The following is a 20,293-nucleotide window of genomic DNA, read 5'->3' as shown; positions in this document are numbered from 1 at the left end:
GAGATGATGGGTGCAATTTTTTTCTTCCTTAGACTAAACGTGTCAGTCTAAGACTCTGACTGTGGAAGTGCTGGAGAATTAAGCAGTCAAAAAGGAAACCCGGAATGGCACCCATAAACAGCCAGTGCCAAAGAGTCATCCTGAGCCTGCCACAATCACTTCCTTTGTTGGACAGTAATGACCACACCCCAGGCTTCCAAATCAGCTACAGACTTAAGGTTCAGAAACTAAAAAGTGTTTAAGACGTCAATTTTATACATTTTACCCCTCCAGTCTTTATTTATATGTACGTGCAAAACAAAAATATGTATGTATGCAGCTTTAAATGCAAGTAGGATTTATACAGAGTAACTGGATGTTAGTGGTTTCTAAAAGCAAAAGTAAACAAGGTTATAAAAAGCTGTGAAGTTGTGAATATCATATATGAGTGCAGCATCCAGTCAAGCTAACCTGAAGTGTGAACAACCATTGCATTATTTTGGTCTGTGTTTGCTGGGCATACAGCAGTCTCCTTAATGTTCCTTCTGCTCCAGCAACAAAGCTTAGGCATCGTTCTTGCTGGGAGGGACTTCTTCCAAGAGAACGTGTTGTTTCAATAGCTCCTGCATGCATGATTTGGGTGTGTTGGTTTCTGTTTGTTTCCCTGGAAAGTCTTTTGCATTTCCTAGGGAGTCTGCTGTCTGCACAATCCAGAGCTTGAAAATTAATTCCATATAGAATGGTTCGGATTGTAGAAAGAAAGAAGAGGGGGAGTGTGTTGCTAAAGAAACATTGACTGATGGAAGAGGTGGGAAAGACGGACTATAGAAGAAAGCTCCTGTCTACTCAGCCCAGCTCAGAGCAATGTCTGGTACAGAATGTGCCTGTTCATGGGTGGCTTCTTTGGAATGCCACCAAAACCACCCTGAGTTGGGAGGGGATGTAGTGTGTATCAAAAACAGCTATAGCAGTCTGCTGTTCAACTGCACAGAGCAGATCAGTATATCTCTAATTATTATTTATCTGGCTGGCTAAGCTGTGCAGCATTTAAAACCTACAAAAACCTTTGTTGTATAATTCAATTTTAATCGAGCCTCCCATCCACACAGGACTCGTTAAGCTATAGCTGTGTGTTTCACTCACTGCCTTTCTACATGGAGAGCACAGGAGGGCTGCACGAGCTGAGCCAATCATTCACTTGCACTGTGCTATCACCGAGGTGCAGTAATTCCTCGGTGTGATTGCAAAGGGATTTCTTGGCAGGAATATTTAGCAAATGTTTTCTCGATGCCACAATGGAACAAAACAACTTCCTCCTTTAGCTAAGGCTGCGGTTTGCACAATAGATTTGCTTGTTGGGCTTTCAGTTGCATCTCCCACGTGCAGGTGTTTTTCTCTGCCTCTCAGAGATAACAATGACAAGTAACTGTGAGCAGTAATGAGAATGAAGCGCTATGAAAATGCTCTGGAGTCATAGTAAAAGCACTTATAACTTCTCTTCAGGTGTATAGAAGGCACTTGCTGCTCAGTGAGGACTAAGTTAAAAGTCAGCAGGGCATTTTACAGGGAAATGCTTTGTAAGGAACAGCCGTGTCCTATAGAAGCAATGCTTGAAGGTCAATAATGCAAAGCTGGTACTTCATCCATTTGGATTTACACGGAGCTTATGATTTCTCTTGAACTGTGTGATTCAGAGCTGTGCAGTAACACTGTGCTTTGTGCATCAGGTACAGCAGATCTTGTACCCACAGAGCTGCAGGGCTCTTACACAGCCTGGTGTTGCTGTGAGGCTCCTGTGGCCCCGAGAATCTTTTTATCTCTCACGTATCGAAGAGTTAAACGAAAGCTATTGTTTACTACATCACACCAGCTCAGCAACGTGCCGCTGCCCAGACGACCCCATCCTGCCCGCATCAAAGATGGCGCCCGCCACGTTATTACACCTGCGGGCCCGCCCACACCCAAGATGTCCGCCGACGCGTTTCCGGCTCCCTCATCTCATTATCATCCTTCCGGTGTAAACGGAAGAGGCGACGCTCTAGCAGGCGCGACTCGTTGGTGAGCGCCGGAAGCTCCTCCTGCGCCACCGCCTCGCTCTCTATGGTCGCCGCGCGCCGCCTCCAATGGCAGAGCGGGCCCCGCCCCGCCCTGATCAGCTGAGGGCGGCAATGTCTGTTGACAGGAGCCGCCTCGGCCGCGGGACTGGGCGTAAGGGCCGAGGGGAGGGGGCGCCGCGAACGAAGGGGCGGGTGGAGGCGGCGGTACCCACTGAGTACACACTGTGTGCACACTGAGTACCCGCAGCGACCGGGGAGCGGGGCCTGAGGGGGAAGGAGGGCGGAAAGTTGGGGAGAGAAGTGAGCGGGGGAAGGGAGGCCCGGCCCGGTCTGTGCTCAGGCGGGGAGCGGCCCTGCGGGGTGGGGGCGGCGGGAGGAGGCCGGGGGGCGAGGGGAGGAAGGGAGGGGAGAGGAGGGAGAGGAGGGAGAGGAGAGGAGAGCTGTGCGGCTCCACACAAAAGGAAGCGGGCAGGGCCGGCAGCACCGGGGGGGGCCGAGGGGCGGCGGCGTGCAGGGCCCAGCCCGGCAGGGAGACGGGGCGCTGGATCACAAGTGGCCCCTCGTCCCCCGGCTGCTGGGTGATGTGGGGCTCGGGTTCGCTTTGTTTGTTTTCGGCAGATGTGAAGGCAAATGGAGCGCTCGGAAGGAGGCGAGCAGAGCAGGCAACAGCAGCAGCAGCCCTGGGGGAGGCTGACCCGGCTGGGTGCTGAGGAAGCGGAGCCGCACGTCCTGCTGCTGAAGAGAGAGTGGACGATTGGCAGGAAGAAAGGTGGGACGGGATGCGGTGTGTGGGACGGTGGTGGGCTCCAGTCTGGCCTTGAAGCCTTTGGAGCTGGGCTGGAAGTACACGGCCTGGGGCTCTCAGCTGCTGGAAGCGCTGCCTGGGGGGTCCATGGTGCCCCCGAGCTGTGGAACAGAGGGTGCTGTGCGAACCTTTTCTCTTGTTCTCCAAGTTGTGGCATGGGAACACATACATGTGAATCTGCCTTTAGGTCATCTGAGGCGGCTTGTGCATATAAGAAAAAAGACAGTTGATTCTTCAGAGAGTGCCTGAGTTAGGCCTGTTTATGTTCCCTTTGTGGTTTTGGAAGTCATCATAGAGACTCTCATGGAATAGAATGGAAATAGTGGCAAGTTGCTTGGTATGTTTTGGCCTTTGCAGTTTTGTGGGCCTCTGTCACAGGGCTTTAAGGTAGAGGAGCTGTACTCTTATTTATCAACTACTGGTCCCCAGTACTTCCTCGGGTGTATTCTGGTGTTACACTGGTGTGGAAAAGAGCTGGGTGCTCTGTGACAAAGACCTCTGGGATTTGGATGGTGTGCACATCAGTTTCATGTGAATTTGTAATGCTCTGTCATAATTGTGGTTTGATTTTCATTTGTTAAGGCTGAAAATAGGGAAAAGAAGGGATCTAAAGCATCTTTAAGTGGTTGAAATAACCCTGTATTGGTACATGAGGCTACTGCGCAGTGTTTATACATCACATAGATGGACTGTGTTTCTGCTTATATGCCAGCAGAATTTTTGAACTATTGCAGATGTACATGAGTCACTTTGTTGTGCATTTATAGACATGTAGAATGCTGAGCTGTCTGTGTAATGTGTATTTTTAAGCACGCTGGAAAATCTGCTTTCTTTTTAAGGTTGTGACTTATCTTTCCCTGGCAACAAGCTGGTGTCTGGAGATCACTGTAAAATCATAGTGGATGAAGAGTCTGGTCAAGTGTCATTGGAAGATACAAGGTTGGTTTTCCTTTGAGCTTCTACTGTTATCTTTTTTTTAGTCCATGAAGTATAATCTTGTGTATGGCTCAATGCATTCATAGCAAATCCTTTCCCTTCATTTTTCTTCCTCTCTTTTTGCAGATGTGGAGTGGTTGTTTTTTCTTGTTTGTTTGTTGCTCTTTCCCAGTATTTTTTTCCTCTTCAAAGGAGCCCATGGAAAATACTGGTGGTGTAATAGTTCTCCGGGGTATTTCTTTGGACATGTGAGAGAAAGCAAAATGGCTTGTTGGGGTTTGTTTAACCAGGATGATTATTTCCATGGTCTATTAAGGGTTTGTAAACCCTGTCGTGTAAACCATGACAGAAACTAAGGTCCTTAATGTAAAAAGATATAAGCACATACCTCACTGGAACTGCTATTAGAAATATAAGCTAATTTTGTGAAGCTACTTTTGACGTGTAAAGTTCATTATGGACTTCTTCATATACTGGAGGCCAGTGAACTTGGCATGTTAGCCATGTTATTTCCTGTAGAGTTTTAAGGTTACTGTGGGAGTACAAATAGCACTGTGGGGGTTTGTGGGTGGTTTTCATTGGATTTTATCTTGTTTTCTTTGTGAAATCTGAGATAGGAATTTGAGCAGAAGGATATTTCTTAGGAGGAGGTTGTAACCCCCTTCGCATTTTCATCTGCTTCATTTTTGACAGGATTTTTTTGTCTGAGATTGCAGAAAGCTTCTGGTTTATTGCATTTCAAGAAATCCGTGACATTTTAAGATGTTTCTGTAAACCACATTCTTTTTCTGCCCCACTGTTGCAGTCAATAAAGAAACAAAGAAGTATTCCTTTTGCCAGCTCCCCCCTTTCTTTGTGTCTAGGAAGATCTACACCCAAAGATGAAGACAACAGTTCAAAATATATTGATGAACACACGCGAGGATTAAATTTAATGTGAAAAGTTCTACAGAGTACCTTGCTGATTTTGCTGTTTCCTTTTCAAATGTGCTGGGATGCAGATAGGTCTTTTGTTCTGATGGTTCAGGTTAGTGTTGGATGCTTCCTGAGGCTTGGAGAATATTCTAGAAAAACCTTTAGTTGAACAGTGGGTGCATCTTCTGGGGCAGTGCTGGCACAATCTATGAGATTTAGTTGACATCTTCCTGCAGAGTTTTTGTCGCTTTGTTAATGAGTGGCTGTGCTGATATTAAGAGGAGCTCATTTCTTCTGCTTCATTACACAAGTTTATATCTGGGTTTTGTGTTCTGGCCCACTGGCCACTCCAGTGGCTCTTTAGTGGTCTTTCTCAAGTTTATCATGACTTTCCTTGTTGCAGGTGTTCCAAAGCTAAATGAAATACTGTAGGTCTGGGCAAATGATTTCCAAGCAAGGGGGTTAATCACTTCACTCGATCTTCTGACTACACCCTTGTTAATATAACCACGTGTGCTGTAGGGCTTCCTCACTGCCAAGGCACGCTGCTGACTTACACCTAGGCATAAATCCAAAGTGCTTGATCTTAAGCTTAGGCATAAAATTCACCAGGATCCCTTGCTGATGTGTCCTTAGCCTTTACTGTTGTGGGTGGTTGTTCCATCCCAGCTGCAGAGTGCTGGGTTTGACCTTATCGCTGTATTCCCATCAGTCTTCCTGGGTCCCTCTCAAGAGCCCAACTCTCGCATGTTCTGAATGTAGCCCTTACTTTGAGGCTTGACAAAGGTTTAGTTCCCCTTCCCCATCTAGGTTGTAACTAGAGGTAGTATGTGACAACCCCAGTGGTTTGTGGCTGTTGGGAAACTTTGTATTCCAAGAAGCCATGGGATGAAATGCAACTTATAGAGAAGAAAATCCTGGGATCTCTAGGGAATGGTTATAAATGTCATTGTCCAGCATTATCCAGCAGAAACTTTCCTTCTTTGCCTCTCCCACCTGGCAAAAAAACCCACAACAACTAGCTAAGCCAAATTAAACTCATTTTTTCACATGTTGCATTCATGAAAAGGTGGGACTTGTTAAACTGCTGATGTCATAGATGGGCTGCGTGCCTATGGAGTACTGACATCAGCTGCTTATGCAAGTTATGTTTACGTGCAGCTGACAAAAAAGAACTAGGGTCATTCCAGTGTTCTGCTTGCCTGTGTGGTGGTATGAAGTATAGTTATCTCTTGCTGGGTCAAGAAAACTGAATGAGTTAGTGTGTCTATTTGCAGAAGACTCCATTCCTCTGAGTCTTCTGACGTTTGCACTGAGTATCGGGCTAAGCTCTAAAGAATCAAGCAGGCTGAAAGAAGCGTTCTGAATGTTTGAGCTGGCAGTACTGATGCCCAGAGTCCCAGAAAAATACTGCAGCATCAGCTTTTTTCTGCTGTTAAGTGGGAAATAGTTTGGAAACATTGCTGTGGTTAAGCTCAGATTTTTCTGGCGAGAAGGAATGCATTGAAGGAGGCAGCTGACATGGGATGGCTGGGCTGAGTGGATGTTGTTTTTTGCTATGTAGCTAAATCAAAGAATGTCATTAAATACGTGTAGATGGTCAATGTTGTTATTAACCTCCATGGTAGCATGATGAGTTCATGAATCTATTTTTGAAAGAATTTCCATAATTTGCAGATGAGAGGAAATATGTGTAGAGGACTTGAAATTATTGGGTAAACAGAACCAGTAGTAATGTAACAAACCCCAGTGATTAGCAAATAAGACAATAAAATATCCATGGAACAATGATTGTTGTGATCCAAAGTTTTTTCTTTGTTTATGCTTAAAGTTGCTTCTTAATGTGTTGGATTAGTGGATTCGTGTATGTAGGCATTGAGAGCGATTGCAGAGGGAGAAGGAAGAAGTGATGTTTTGAACAAGATGTGCTGTGGCTATTCCAAAAGGCTTGCTTGCCTTTTTAGCTTTTTTAATGCAACACTTTCAACGTTGTGTCTGAAAAGGTCATCAGTACAAAGGCTATTTGTCTTGCTAAACAAAGAGATTTTCCCAGGTTCAAGTTCCTTTTTAAAGGAAAAACAATGAGGAGAAGATGTTTATATCTGAACAACCATCACTCCCCTCTAGGTAAAAACTGGGCCATTTGAGAAAGACTGGAATGTGTCCTGAGAACAAGCAGTGCCTTCCAGGAGGTGGCAGCAAAGGTTTGCTGTCGTTTCTTGGAGGAGGTGCTCTGCTGAGGGGGAAAAAGCATCTTCTTTTCTTTCATATTTGGTACTAATTATGAGATGTTGAATGGCAGGAATCTGAAGTTCTAGAATGCTCCAGCCCTGAAAGAAGCTTATCGTGAGGTAGCTAAATTTTTTCAGTATTTGAATAATGACTGAATTATTAAAAGCTAAGAGCTTGGATATTGAACATGACTCACAGCGAAAGAGCAAAGATATCTTCATTAATATAGCAGTGCTTCATATTCGCTTCTTTCCTGGTTTAATTTCTGTAAGTCTTGGAGCTTTTATAAATACCAAAATAATTCTTTCCAGCTCTCCTTTAAGTTGTGCATGATGGTTCTTTCACCTGACTTCTTGGGTTTTAGCTGCAGATGGCCTAAGTAACCTTGGAGTTTAAATTTTTCCCTATTTGAAGCAAAAAGGAAACAAAATGAACACCAGTAATGGATCCCTTACTATACAGAAGTTCCTGTGTGCCAGAATGTCTTAGAAGACTGCCATTGTTAATTAGAGAACATAACCTAGAACTTTTTATTTTTCCTTTTAGTACTAATGGAACAGTAATTAATAAACTAAAAGTGGTTAAGAAGCAGACGCACCCTTTACAAACTGGAGATGTGATCTATGTTGTTTACAGAAAAAACGAGCCAGAGAACAGTAAGTAAAGGATGGTTTGTTTGTTTTTTAAACTGTGTAGTCTTTTTTATGTCGCAAGAGAAAATAAACATCAATACAATTTAATCAGGGTTATTTCAATTTAAGGCGAATAATTTGTTGATGTGTAGAAGCAAGTTGTAGATTTGCGAGTTTTTACAAGAGCAACTGTCACATTGAAGAGCAGATTTGAAAGAAATGGTGCATGCAGTGATAACTGATAAGGTCCTGTTCACATACCCAATACTTCTTTCAGAACCCCGTAGTGGAACTTGTTTTTGTGAGATTCAGGTTACTTGATTTTTATTTTAAAATTCTGTTTAATATTTTTTTCTCTCTTTCAGACGTTGCTTATCTTTATGAATCCTTAAACGCAAAACACGATGCAACTCAAGAACCAGTAGGTAAGGAAGTAAAGATTCAAGAATGGTAGCTAAGCACCAATGACTAACAGTGCTTTTTTTTAGAGTTTGATTACGTGGGATTCTGAAGCCATCATGTAAAGACTCTCACAGATCTTTCTTTCCCTTTTTTCCCCTCTAGCTGTAGAAGCTAATGTAGAAAACCAATGCCATGTGACCAAAGATACCTCAAGTACAGGAAGAAGTAATGATGAGAACCAAATTACCTCATCACCATCAGCTACTCAGTCTTGCTATGAGGAACCACAGCCATCTACTTCTACATCTAACCTCTTTAATGCTTCTTCTACCTCTCTTATTGAGTCTGCATCTGTTGAACAGGATAATCCTTCTACATCTGGTAAGAGTCGTATCATGTACTTAGTTTGTTATCTTATCAGCTGTTAGACCAGATTTTAACTTTAACCTTATCTCTTCAGGGTGCTTCGCGTTTCCTTTATAAGTTCTAGTTAAAAAGCCCGTGCTCTGCACTTTGAATGGGATTTTAAGTAGGATTACACAACTAAAGGCCTTTTTTTCCAGGTCCTCTGATTAGTCAGATTGAGTCGGATTGCATGTAGTGTGACCATACATACGTTACTTGTGCTTTGGCATCCTTCTTTCCTGTATAGATGTCTGGATTGATGTATGTGCGTCATCAGCGTTTGCGTAACTTCTGTTTTTCATGTCCTATATCTGTATGCAACTGTGTTCACTTCTCTGTTTTCATTTTTCAGGATCACAATCCTCACTCTTCACTCCTGTGCCTGCTTTGCCCATCTTAGAATCTATGTGTCTAAGAGCACTTCGTGATGAACATGAAAAGCTGGATGTGAATGCTGACATTTCTGCAATCACTTCAGAAATCAGTGACAAAGAAAATGCAGAATTGGGTCCTCAAAGGACAGAGGAGGAAGAAGTTTTGGAACCTGCTAAGAAAAGACTAAAAGGAGGCTAGTATGCTTCAGTATTCTGCAACCTCCTCTTTAATATTATTATTAAAAGTTAATTTAAAAGTGTAAAATAGAAATTTAATGCTCTTTATTTTTCATGGAAACCCAGTGAGGTGAACAGAAACTTATTTTTCTTAAGTGTGGATTTTTAACATGAAATAAATACAAAGGCACTCATCAAATTTAGAAGGGATTGAAAGGTTACCTGCTTTAACTTGGGGGTTGGACTCAGTGGCCTCTTCCAACCCCTGCAGGTCTGTGATTCTGTTAGGTTAGTGTGGTGTTGGTAACTTTTTCCCCCTCATAATGTAATTCTATGTTGTTGTATTGTGTCAAATCAAGAAACATTATTTGCCTGACTTCCCATCTCCAGATTCAGTCATCAGTCCTTTTTTGATTCTTATTTTCTTGATTGCTTGGTTTCTGATCCAGTGAAAAGGATGACTTTATTAGCAGAAACCATTATGTGAAAAGCAGGAGCCTTTAGTGGAGCCACTGTCAGTGAACAAGGAATTTGTGTGTAACTTTATGGTCTTTTTAACACTTGGAGGGGAAAAAAAAAAGTCTCAAAATCTACATACTGTGGAATTTTCTGTCTTTGTAGATGAAGGTGCTTGTCCAAATCTTCCAGCAGCAGCTCCACTTGAATGTATAATTAAAATTGGCTCCGAAGATGCCAAAACATCAAATGTGAAACCAGATAAGATGGAGGAAACATTAACTTGCATTATCTGCCAAGAATTGCTGCATGACTGTGTAAGGTCAGTATAACTTATAAAACTGTTCATGTGCTATAGGGTCAGTGACAACAGGATGAGGTGACCGGAAGATTTGGGGTATTTACAAACACTTCAAGACTTTTTTTAATGAGTCTTTCTTATTTTCTAAGCAGATCTCATATGTTTTTTAAAGTGTTATGAATGTAACTTTAAAAAATGAAATATTTAGGGTTTCCTTGTTCTGTTTGTGTTTTCCAGCTTGCAGCCTTGTATGCATACTTTCTGTGCTGCCTGCTACTCAGGATGGATGGAAAGGTCTTCTCTGTGTCCAACTTGTCGTTGTCCAGTAGAACGTATTTGTAAAAATCACATCCTGAACAACTTGGTTGAAGCTTATTTGATTCAGCATCCAGGCAAGTTGAAGTGTGTGTAACAGAACCTGATGTGTTTCACACATTTACTGTTTAGCTGATGTATGCACAAAGTCTATTGCCAATAAGGTATCTGTACATATACAGAGTACTCATAGTACCCTGTTTTCTCTGACAAGAGTGCAAAAAAAAACCAAGATCTTCTCAAACTGTTATCAAAAAACAAATTTTATGGCAACAAAAATGCTACTCCTGCGTAAATGGAGTAGAATGGACATAACAAATGTGAAGAATTCTGTTTTTCTGGTTTTCATACAGATAAATGTCGTAATGAAGATGATGTACGTAGCATGGATGCTAGAAACAAAATTACTCAAGACATGTTGCAGCCTAAAGTGCGGAGATCTTTTTCAGACGAGGAAGGAAGTTCAGAAGATTTGCTGGAATTGTCAGATGTAGACAGTGAATCTTCAGATATCAGGTAGGTCTGTTTAAGTTGTGCACTGAATTGAATTTGCTTGTTCTTGAGTGCCTAAACATACAAATTTAATTACCTTCTAAAAATGTTCAGAGCACTGGTATTACTGATACTGTTTCCACAATCATTTCCAGAAAGAACCTTTCTCTTGTTTCCAGGCAAGTTCATTTTTACTAGTAAAAATCTTTGCAATATACTGGCCATCCTTAAGCAATCAATAAACGAATATGTTAAATTGAAACTCCTTGAAGCCCAGTAAGATTCAGTTTATGACTAACAACTTTCTCCTGAATAGTATGACAGCATCTCATGAAGTGTGGAAGTGTCCTTTGTGACAGTTGCTTTACAGAAAACTGATTTCTGGATAAGGTTTTGTTATGAAAAACAGCAGTCTATGACCATACGAGTACAGCTGCAATTAATGCATCTGGGATCCTGCTTTCACCAGGTGTGTGCTACCAAAGCAGCTGATGCTTGACCAAGGGATTACTAGCCACCAAAATAGCTCTTCTTTTTTCAACAGCAAGCATTTTATGCAGTATATCTAGAGAAAAGAAAAAGTCTTCCAGTAGATCATTATTCCAGCTTTGTTAATCCTGCTTCTACTCACACCACTGTTTTGTTTTGGAAGCCATTAAGAATTCTTTCTTTCGCAGTACTCTTTGTTACAGCTACAGCATCCTTCATAGCCGTGAGGTACTGAGTTATGTGGACCTCCCTGTGTTACTGGATGAAGAAATTCCAAATTAAACTTTGAAGGGTATAATCAACCCTGTCTAGCTTAGTGATGAGTAATATTTGCATTTGAGTATGATTTCCTATGACCTTATTTTATTTTTTCAGTCAGCCATATATAGTATGCAGACAGTGCCCGGGGTATCGGAGACACTCTGTTCCAGCTCTGCCTGGCACGGGCCAGGAGACAGAAGCAGGAGGAATGCAAGCACTGGGAGATGCACCCTCCACGTCTGCCAACTTTCCTGCAGGTCAGTGTCACAAAGTCTTGTTAGCAGTGTGCAGACAAGAGGTGTATGAGCTGTAGCCCTTATGTATATATATACACACATATATATATGAAGCATATATATATATCATATGATTGCTTGCTTGTTACGTTTAGATTTTTGTCTATTCTCTAGGATTCCTAGTCCATTTTGTAATTCTTTGCATTGTTCAGTTGTTCATTTTTCTTACTTTTTTCTCACCCATGTAGCTGTCCAGGAATATGTGTGTCCTGCTCAAGGAAGTCACGTAATCTGCACCTGCTGCTTTCAGCCAATGCCTGACCGAAGAGCAGAGCGTGAACAGAATCCTCATGTTGCTCCTCAACAATGTTTGTACATAGTTCTGTAGTCAAACTTGAGAAAAATTTTGAAAAATAAGTTTATCTTTATTTTAATGAAAATTAAGTTTATTTTGAAGAGTGATTTTATTTTATATTCTTTGTTTGGAGTCTTCTTGTTAAAGCATGAAACTGTCTTCCTTTATAAAATGTATTAATTAATCCCTTTTTTTGAATAAGGAAGATGTACTTTTCTTAAACAAAGCTTATCAGGACTCTTGCTATAAATATGACAGTCCATTGCGTTTTGTTGTATGCAATCCTGACAGGGTTTTTCTTTGCTGTTTTACAGGTACTGTTTGTCTGCAGCCCTTCTGTCACTTATACTGGGGCTGCACTCGGATGGCGTGTTTTGGCTGTTTGGCACCATTCTGTGGTATTTTGGAATTATGTGTTTCTTATGAGTCTGTTCTCTTTGCCATAATTTCTGTCTACCTAAAACTTTGGATAATTTATGAAATGCAATAGACTACCATAGTTATGCAAAAGGAAATGGAGGCTGTGCCCTCACTCTACAAACATCAGTGATTCTTGAATGTGCATGCCTTAGCATTGAGCATATTGCTTTCCAGCATTAAAAAAACGTGATGTATTTCAACCTAGCAGGAAAACCACAAATATCATTGCAAGAGTGTTGAATGTCTGATGTTAACAAGTTAGAAATTTGAGAAAGAAAGCTTTTTTTCTAGTCTTCCAAAGCTCAAGGTTTTAGATGCTTTGAAAAATAAGAATTGTTGAAAAGATTTAATTGTAGAATATGCTTTAATAACACTGTAAATTTGTGCAGATCAGTAGTACTGTTTGTGAACTGAAGGTGAAATTCTGAAGTCTTAGTGTCTTGTCTTTGATTGCAGCTAGAAATGATGTATTGCACGTATGTGTTCAGCATGTGTTGAACTCGGCCATGTGCTTGGTGCTTGCATGAGCCTCTGTGTTACTTCAGGAAACAAATGAGCCTTCAGAATGTATGTGAAGGCCAAAGGGTTTGGGAAGAAATAAAAATTCTTCTTTTCTTCTTCCAATTAGAAATAAACCTTGGCGACAAGTGTTTAGATGGAGTCCTAAATAACAACCACTATGAGTCAGATATCCTAAAGGTATTTTTTTTTTCTGTATGATACATAATAATAAATTTGTGTTGTTTAAGATTTGCTCATGAAATTATAGTGATATTTAATTTCTCAAACACGTATGTCTGGCAGCTGCCAAGTTAAATGATAGTGTGGCTGATGGAAATCTCTGTACATTCATTTAACAAAAGAAAAGAATACTCTGAATGAAGGATACTGTTGGTACAGTTTTGTTGGTGATTTGAAAGCTAAAAGAAATGGTATTCTGTTGCTCTATTTTTATTCGTAAGCAGCCTCATCCCATTTTTGAAAGCATAGTTAGATCTACATTCGGAAATATTTGAGAGCTAATGAGAGCTTGGTGTCATTTTAGTTTTGGAGATTTTTCAGTATGAAACACTCTTCTTTTTCAGGATTACCTGGCATCCAGGGGTTTGACATGGAAGAATATGTTAAATGAAAGTCTGTTAGCTCTTCAAAGAGGAGTTTTTATGCTGTCAGGTATGTTTTGTTCGCTTTTGTCCACATGTAAGTCTTTGTGTGTGTGCATATATGTGTAGAACTGAGTGAGAAATCAAGAGGTTTGATGTTCTGTATAGACATAACTTGTGATGTCATGACATTTTTGTTAAATTGGATTTCCTATTCCTTACACTGACATTATGTGCAAAACTGTATTTTTCTCCAGATTACAGAATTACTGGGAACACAGTGCTTTGCTACTGTTGTGGCCTTCGCAGCTTTCGAGAACTCGCCTACCAGTACAGGCAAAATATTCCTGTTGCTGAACTGCCAGGTGAGGTGAACTTTGCACAGTACAGACTTATTTAATGGCTTCAGAAATAAATAACTGTAGCTTTTTCTTTTCCTTGCAGTGACTGTCACATCACGTCCTGATTGCTACTGGGGACGCAACTGCCGAACTCAGGTCAAAGCACATCATGCCATGTAAGTCACACCTTTTAGAAAGCAGTGGGTTTTTGTTTTTGCTTAAAACCAAAGCCTTTGGAGTGCTAAAAATTGCATGAGAAGCACTGCTGCAGTACAAGTAAAAGTGAATGAGCTTTGGGTTGTGGGTTTTTGTTTGTTTTTAAACACAGCTTGGAAATGGACCCTTCTTGCATGTCTGAAGGTACCACTAGCACTTTCAAATTGATGTTTTCTACCCCTAACTTCTCCTTCATTCGTATCTTTCTCTGCCTCAGGCAGATTTTCATTTGGTCATGTCTTGAGTGCTTCTTGAAAATACTGTGCAGATAACTAATAAGCCCTTTGCTGTTTCTTTTGGAACTATGAGAAATGATTTTTAGCAAACTACAACAAACATTAAAGGGGTAAACATTAAAGGATAAATTGGAGGGAGTAACTTGTGGCAAGGGAAGGAAGAAAAGTTTGGAATGTGATAATGGAAACCTGGTGTCCGGTCATTCACTAGAATTATTCATCCAGATTTTTCATCCTTGATTTTCAAAAAGGAAGGCTATTGGTAACCAATGCCAAGTCATTCTTGCAAAAGGAGGCATGTGGAGCTGTTACTCCTTAGTGAGAAATTGCTTATAATGGATAGTAGATTCTGCAGCATCTTTCTAATGCTTCAATGAGCATGCGCAATTTGTGTAATTCCTTTAACATCTCAGGTACTGTGGGTTGAAAATAACCAGTCTGTACTGCTCGCTCAAGCAGATCATAAAAACGACTTAAAATATTAATCCCCAGCCACACACAAATGCAGAGTTTTACCAAATACCTTTCAAAAATAATTTGGAATTTAAGTTGCAGATTTAGTTCAAAGCTCTGCTGTTATCTGTAATTTCATGTTACAAGGCTGTCTATTTTCCCACAGGAGATTTTATTTTGAAGCACTAGGGAGTTAATTCAGTATCAAAGCACTCTCCAGTTGTCTGCACTCATATTTCGGTGGATAATTTCATCTAGAATGAGAAGGGTTTTTTCCGCTTGTTTTTCCAGCTTTAGCTGTTCTAGAGCTTTACTGGTTGCTGCTTAAAATTTTGTTTTAATCCATAGAAATGAGGGAAAAAAACCCTCAAAACCTCATATACCACTCCTAGATATTTGGCTGTTTTGTTTGTTTGTTTATTATTGAGCTAAACTGTTTTGATAAGTAGTTTGGGTATGTAGGCAAGGTTTCTTTCCTCTGATTCAATAAGGAGAAAATGCTCTCAGCTCTTCAACTTGTGTTTCACACATGTGTCAGGGGACGCATAACCCAAGAAGAGGAAAAACCAAATGAATAGTGAAAGATTTTAGAGAATTAGAAAGCGCCTTATACAGAATTGTGTGCGGACAGGCTTGCCATTCCCTTTGAACTTAAATAATATACAATGAGAAAAACCTTACTTATTTTATTTCCAGAAGAAGATCGTGTAGAAATGTATTGTGAGACTGAGCCATACTGGTTCCTAGTGAGCTGTGTAGTGCTGCTTTAATAAAAATAAACAGTGTCTTTCAGAACAAAATTAATTCTCTTGATTCCTGTTTTACTTGCCTTCTGGATTTGAAGGAATGCTTTTTAATAACAGGTTTTCTCTGTACACATTAGAACTACCAATTGTTAGGCAGAAGATGCTGAAAATCCTGTTACTGGTAACATGTTAGCCGAGTTCAATCTAAAAAGGCTCTGAAAAGCAGCTACGTTAGCATGTAAATGTTCTCCTTTGAACTGTTTAAAATACTCTGTGAAAGATGACAGCTCTTGTGTTGCTTGACTTCTGAGAACTTTGTTACATATTAATACTTCTCTTTGAATTTCAGGAAATTCAATCACATTTGTGAACAAACGCGATTCAAGAACTGAATCCTTGTAGTCTGTAGAGAGGGGACAAAAACTTGTCATACTGCTTGTACAGTTCAAGGTTTCAGGGGATCTTTTCTCCCATAGCAGGGAACCAATAACTTCTGCATCAGGTAATCTGAAATGAACTTCTTAATTTGTAGAATTTGACAACTGTGTATGAATGAGGTAGTTGGTTGTTTTTTTTCCAAGGAAGTCCAGCAAGCATTATGTTCCATTCTCATGACTACAACGTCCCTGTGTCGCTTCACTGAAGAACACAAGCAGAAATAACTCACACAGAAACCAGCCATATCTTGGGAAGGCCTAAGAATAAGGAGTGTATTTGCACTACTTGTGAAGAAACTGAGAATAATCCTTAGACTAAAAAAATAGAAATGTTTTGTATGAGTATCTGATGATTATTTCAAGAGCCATTAATATTTAAGAAGGAAATTGTCCGTGTATATTTGTAACTGCATTTTGCGGTGGTCTGCTATTTTGTCACTACTCATGGCTTTGGGGCTAGAAATACATGAATCTTCACTTAAAGAAAAGAAATCCGTCCAAGGAACAGCTGTTTTAGCTTAAAGCTTGTACCATATGTACAGTGTTACAGTGGAAGTAGTACGATTTCTTATCTTAGTTTTGTCATATAGGTGGGTTTTATTCACATTAAATAAACAAAAATTAATTGCACAGAAATTTGAAAATTGCATTTAAGGTTGGGGTAATACTTGAAGCAGAGCAGCCATCTGCTAATGTTACTTCTGTAGTATTTTATATCAGAAGACCAAACAGTGCTTTTGACGTAGAGCAGCAGCCAGTAGGACACACTGGTTCATTTTTTGTATTTCTTTTTTGGTTTGATATTGTATGCTAAGTATGTACCTCTGCCATGCAGCTGTTCTCTAGCATGCATACACTGGTTAAAATGTAGAAAAAGCTATAATTTAAAACAGAATATAGCAGCTTTACTTGAAAGAACAATCTTCCAGAAAGCAATTGACAGATTGTAGCAATATGGAGGCATGTCTAGCTTGGGATAAGAATGACGAAGGGGGACGCTGGTATCTCTGTCATTAACAGCATAGCTTTTATTTTCACGCCTTTTGGAGAGCTTGTTCCAGAAACATCCCATGCATCACTTCAAAAAAATATCCCAACACTATTTCCACCCCTTGCCCCCCCTCACTCTCTCCCACTATTAATATGATTTAATTACTTCAAAGCAATTTGGTAGTTAATGTTCACAAAGCTCTACTGGGACCAATTCCTCTCTTTCATTAAACTTAGAGTGAAACAGAATGAGAAGAAAGCATACCATGTTACCTCTGTAGATACCATGTTCTTTTTAGGTATGCCTTATTTTGTGAGTAGGATTTATACTTCAATATGAAAAAGTGTACACAGCTATCTTGTGTTATAATGGAGCACAAATGATGCAGCACATCGTGTCTACTGGTGTCAGTGAGTTAAACTATTTCCAGTAACGCACATCTTAATATGAATGCTAATGAAAATTATGCATTTATGTTTAGATTTTTATTTTTTAAAAGAGCTGCCGTAAGGATGGGTCTGCTGACCATGCCTGTATGCTATTAAAAATACACTTTCGTGTGGACTTCTCTTCCTAATCTCTGGGCATTTTCTCCTGTGAGTAGGATTGAAATTGGATCTGGAATAATACTTGAAACTTTTTTAACAACATTGCGTTTCTGTCTTTTAGTCTTATTAACAATGTTCTGTTGCTTCTGTATTTGGATTTTATGTTTAGATTTTTTTAATGGTTATTGTTATCTTCTCAGGACAACCATCCCCAGCTGTTTTTATCTCATTTTTCATCTCTGGCTGTGCATGTAGCAAAATGAGTGCAGTTGTGGAGATCAAGCCTTTGCACATTATATGCAGAAATGTGCTTTGTGTTCTCATTCACTACTTCCCACACCCCAGATGGGCTCTCAGCACAGACTTGTCTCTGTGCTAATGCTCGAGCCTCTTGTGCCGAGTTGGGTTTTTTTGGTCAAAAATCATGTCTGCAGTACTTGTACAACCTCACTTGCACTTCAAGTTATGTTTATGTGGCAAAAAAAGAAAACCACAAAAACCTGAGAAAGAAATTGAGCTGACATACTTAACATCTGAACTACCTGTGCAGTAGAGGTTCTCCAAATTCCCATCAAAAATACTCTTTATTTTGCTGTTACGGATAATTGATCTGCCTTTCTATGCATATAGGGTTGCGGTAGTGCAATGGAATGAAGGGATTCTTTTGTCATTTATATTGGACTAGATGGGAAACTAACTTACAGATGGGGAGGGTGAATAAATCCTGATCTTTATATGCTCTTACTTAGGTAAGAGTATCTGTCATGGGTATTACATACTCTATATGTTAGACCTTTTTAATTGTATGGTTGCCAGATGATAGTTAATGTGATAAATGTACGAACTATGCTTGGTGTAATTGTTTAAATACTGTAAAGGTGCAGCATATTTTTTAACCTGTTTAAAGCACACCCCCACCTCCTTTATAAGAGATACTTGGAAGCTGAGCATGAAATGTGGTAGAATAGATGCTGTAAAAGCCAGGGTGGTTATGATAGGCTTTGACGTAGTGGTGAATAAAGTGTATAGTCTCTTTGAGAGAGTTCTTTTATAAAGAAGGTGGAGCGTAGTTCTTCCAGTTCTCTTTGGGTTGGTTTGGTTTTTTTGCTGAACTAAGAAGTTATTAATTAAAAAAAACTTTAAAAAAATCACTGGAGTAATCTGTTTCTTTTGTGGCATGTTCTCTCACTGCAGGAATGGATGTATGTCACTTTGTCTCATGATTGGTCAAGCTATCAGTTACTTGAATGTTGAAATTTTACAATGAAATATCAGCCTTGAATTTGTAGCAACTCAATATAAGGTCTTTTTTTTTTTTTGTCCTTAGCAGAAACTCCCCCGATCTTTGTTACTGATGTCACACTGGATCATAAAGATTGTGAGCCTGTCTGCAGGATTTATAACAAATAATACCTGCTTAAAAACAGCACCTCGATCTTAGTTAAAAAAAAAACAAAACATGTTCACTTTGTATTTTTTAATGGGTACAATTGAAATTCCTACAATACTGTAGAGACTGTACTGACAGCATTATATAACACGACTCACTTAAGAGCAGGGTAGAAAAAAAATGTCATACTGGGTTAATATTTATACCTTCTGCATTTTCAATGATCTAATTTGTATAAGTGATAAGATTTCAGATAACTACTATTAATAGTACTTTTCTTTTTGTTAAAATTCTTTCCTTGTGGAGGAAATAGTTATCCTCTGTACCCTCATTCTGTCTAATGCTGCAGACAGTGAGGCTGGAACAGTTAAACTTCAAACTGCAGCTTAGCATTCCAGGATTTTTTGCGCTGTTGCTGTTCCTGTAATTGAAGCTGGATATCCATTACTGTTGTAGTCTTATCTGAACTGCTGTTCTTAAGCCAGCTGTCATTTATGCTTCAGACTAAATTTTAAGAGATTAAAACTTGTGGTTCAGTAATACAAAAGTGAAAATGTTGTATTGTTCTGTATGCTGCCATAGGCCTTCAAACTCATAGTAGTAAAAAAAAAAGCTTGTTTTGCATTAATATTAGTGGATTAAAGTGTTCTATACTCCATTGTGTCACCAAACTGCCTGTAACTAAATTAGTTTCAGGAAGCTGTTGATTTTTTGACTTAATGCCCCATCAGTTCTGTCAAAGCTCAGTCATTAGCTCATTCATCTTGCAAACAAAATGCATCCATTTTACATCCATTTTTAACTTCTAGTAGGACTGTGTTGTTCAGATGTCTTAGCCTATAGCGAGAGCTTAAGGAAATAAGCGATTCTAGAAAGAGTTAACAATTGAGAGGAGAATGCTCCATTTTAAATTATGCTCTGATTATTAATGTTTTTTTAATGGCCTCTAACAAAATTCTGTTGGGAGGGGGATTTATTTTGTGCAGTCTGCTCTAAAAATAAACTATTGGTGGTTGTGCTATTGGAAGTTAGGAGAAGGATCTCTTGGTTTTGAAGGAATGTTGGGGACTTTGCAGCTTTTCCAACTATTTTATCTAACTTTATTTCTGCAGGATGTTTGGAACTCAAATACCACTTAGACGATTCTGAGGCGAAGCTTCTGAAGAAACTAATTATACTATTTCCCATAGCAATGCTTAATATGCAAAGATTGCTTCTAAATCTGCTTTTCAGGTCATTCTTCTTTTCTTCATACTTCACCATTTTGACTTTCAATGAGGTAATTTCACCCTTAAGCTCATTAGTTTCCATAGGAAATGAATTATAAAAAATGCTAAGTGTGCCATATGAGGTTTAACATCAAAGACATTTCTAGACAGACCATGAATATATGTTGAAGCTATATTTGGTTTCTGTTGGGTATTCTTTTCAGTCCTACTGAGTTTTAGTTGCTTGCTTTCGTTAGGTAAGTGTTGGCTTAGGACTTGCATTTTTTCCTTAATTAATCTAAATTAATCTTTAATTATTTAGAATAAGATCTGGTAGTTGACTGTATGGAACAGTTGAATCTGCTGGTTTCAGTTTTAACCATGT

At 39.6% G+C, this 20,293-nt stretch overlaps 1 protein-coding gene across 8 annotated transcripts in view; it reads left to right on the top strand.

Moving 5' to 3' along the window:
• The window catches only part of CHFR (checkpoint with forkhead and ring finger domains), a 37,174-nt gene that overhangs the window by 7,704 nt on the left and 9,177 nt on the right, over positions 1 to 20,293 (top strand). For 2 of the 8 annotated variants that reach the window (XR_014949038.1, XR_014949037.1), the window contains exons 1-18: positions 2,130 to 2,187; positions 2,655 to 2,805; positions 3,681 to 3,780; positions 7,471 to 7,580; positions 7,922 to 7,981; positions 8,121 to 8,339; positions 8,716 to 8,931; positions 9,536 to 9,692; positions 9,909 to 10,063; positions 10,340 to 10,502; positions 11,343 to 11,485; positions 11,713 to 11,832; positions 12,134 to 12,217; positions 12,868 to 12,938; positions 13,325 to 13,412; positions 13,600 to 13,707; positions 13,787 to 13,859; positions 15,684 to 15,836. Coding sequence is in view for 4 of the 8 variants with exons in the window: in XM_085555531.1 (XP_085411657.1) it covers positions 2,667 to 2,805; positions 3,681 to 3,780; positions 7,471 to 7,580; positions 7,922 to 7,981; positions 8,121 to 8,339; positions 8,716 to 8,931; positions 9,536 to 9,692; positions 9,909 to 10,063; positions 10,340 to 10,502; positions 11,343 to 11,485; positions 11,713 to 11,832; positions 12,134 to 12,217; positions 12,868 to 12,938; positions 13,325 to 13,412; positions 13,600 to 13,707; positions 13,787 to 13,859; positions 15,684 to 15,726 (2,049 nt within the window). In the remaining 4 variants the exon portion in view is untranslated. Of the gene's footprint in view, positions 1 to 2,129; positions 2,337 to 2,654; positions 2,806 to 3,042; positions 3,179 to 3,680; positions 3,781 to 7,470; positions 7,581 to 7,921; positions 7,982 to 8,120; positions 8,340 to 8,715; positions 8,932 to 9,535; positions 9,693 to 9,908; positions 10,064 to 10,339; positions 10,503 to 11,342; positions 11,486 to 11,712; positions 11,833 to 12,133; positions 12,218 to 12,867; positions 12,939 to 13,324; positions 13,413 to 13,599; positions 13,708 to 13,786; positions 13,860 to 15,683; positions 17,405 to 19,812; positions 19,980 to 20,293 lie in introns of those variants that run through there. The other 6 variants (XR_014949039.1, XR_014949040.1, XM_015877657.3 and 3 more) reach the window with 6 other exon arrangements.

Source organism: Coturnix japonica, chromosome 9 (assembly GCF_054131305.1).
Source record: "Coturnix japonica strain WE chromosome 9, WE-NBRP24, whole genome shotgun sequence".
Taxonomy (NCBI): Eukaryota; Metazoa; Chordata; class Aves; order Galliformes; family Phasianidae; genus Coturnix; species Coturnix japonica.
This window is presented reverse-complemented; position numbering and strand designations above follow the sequence as displayed.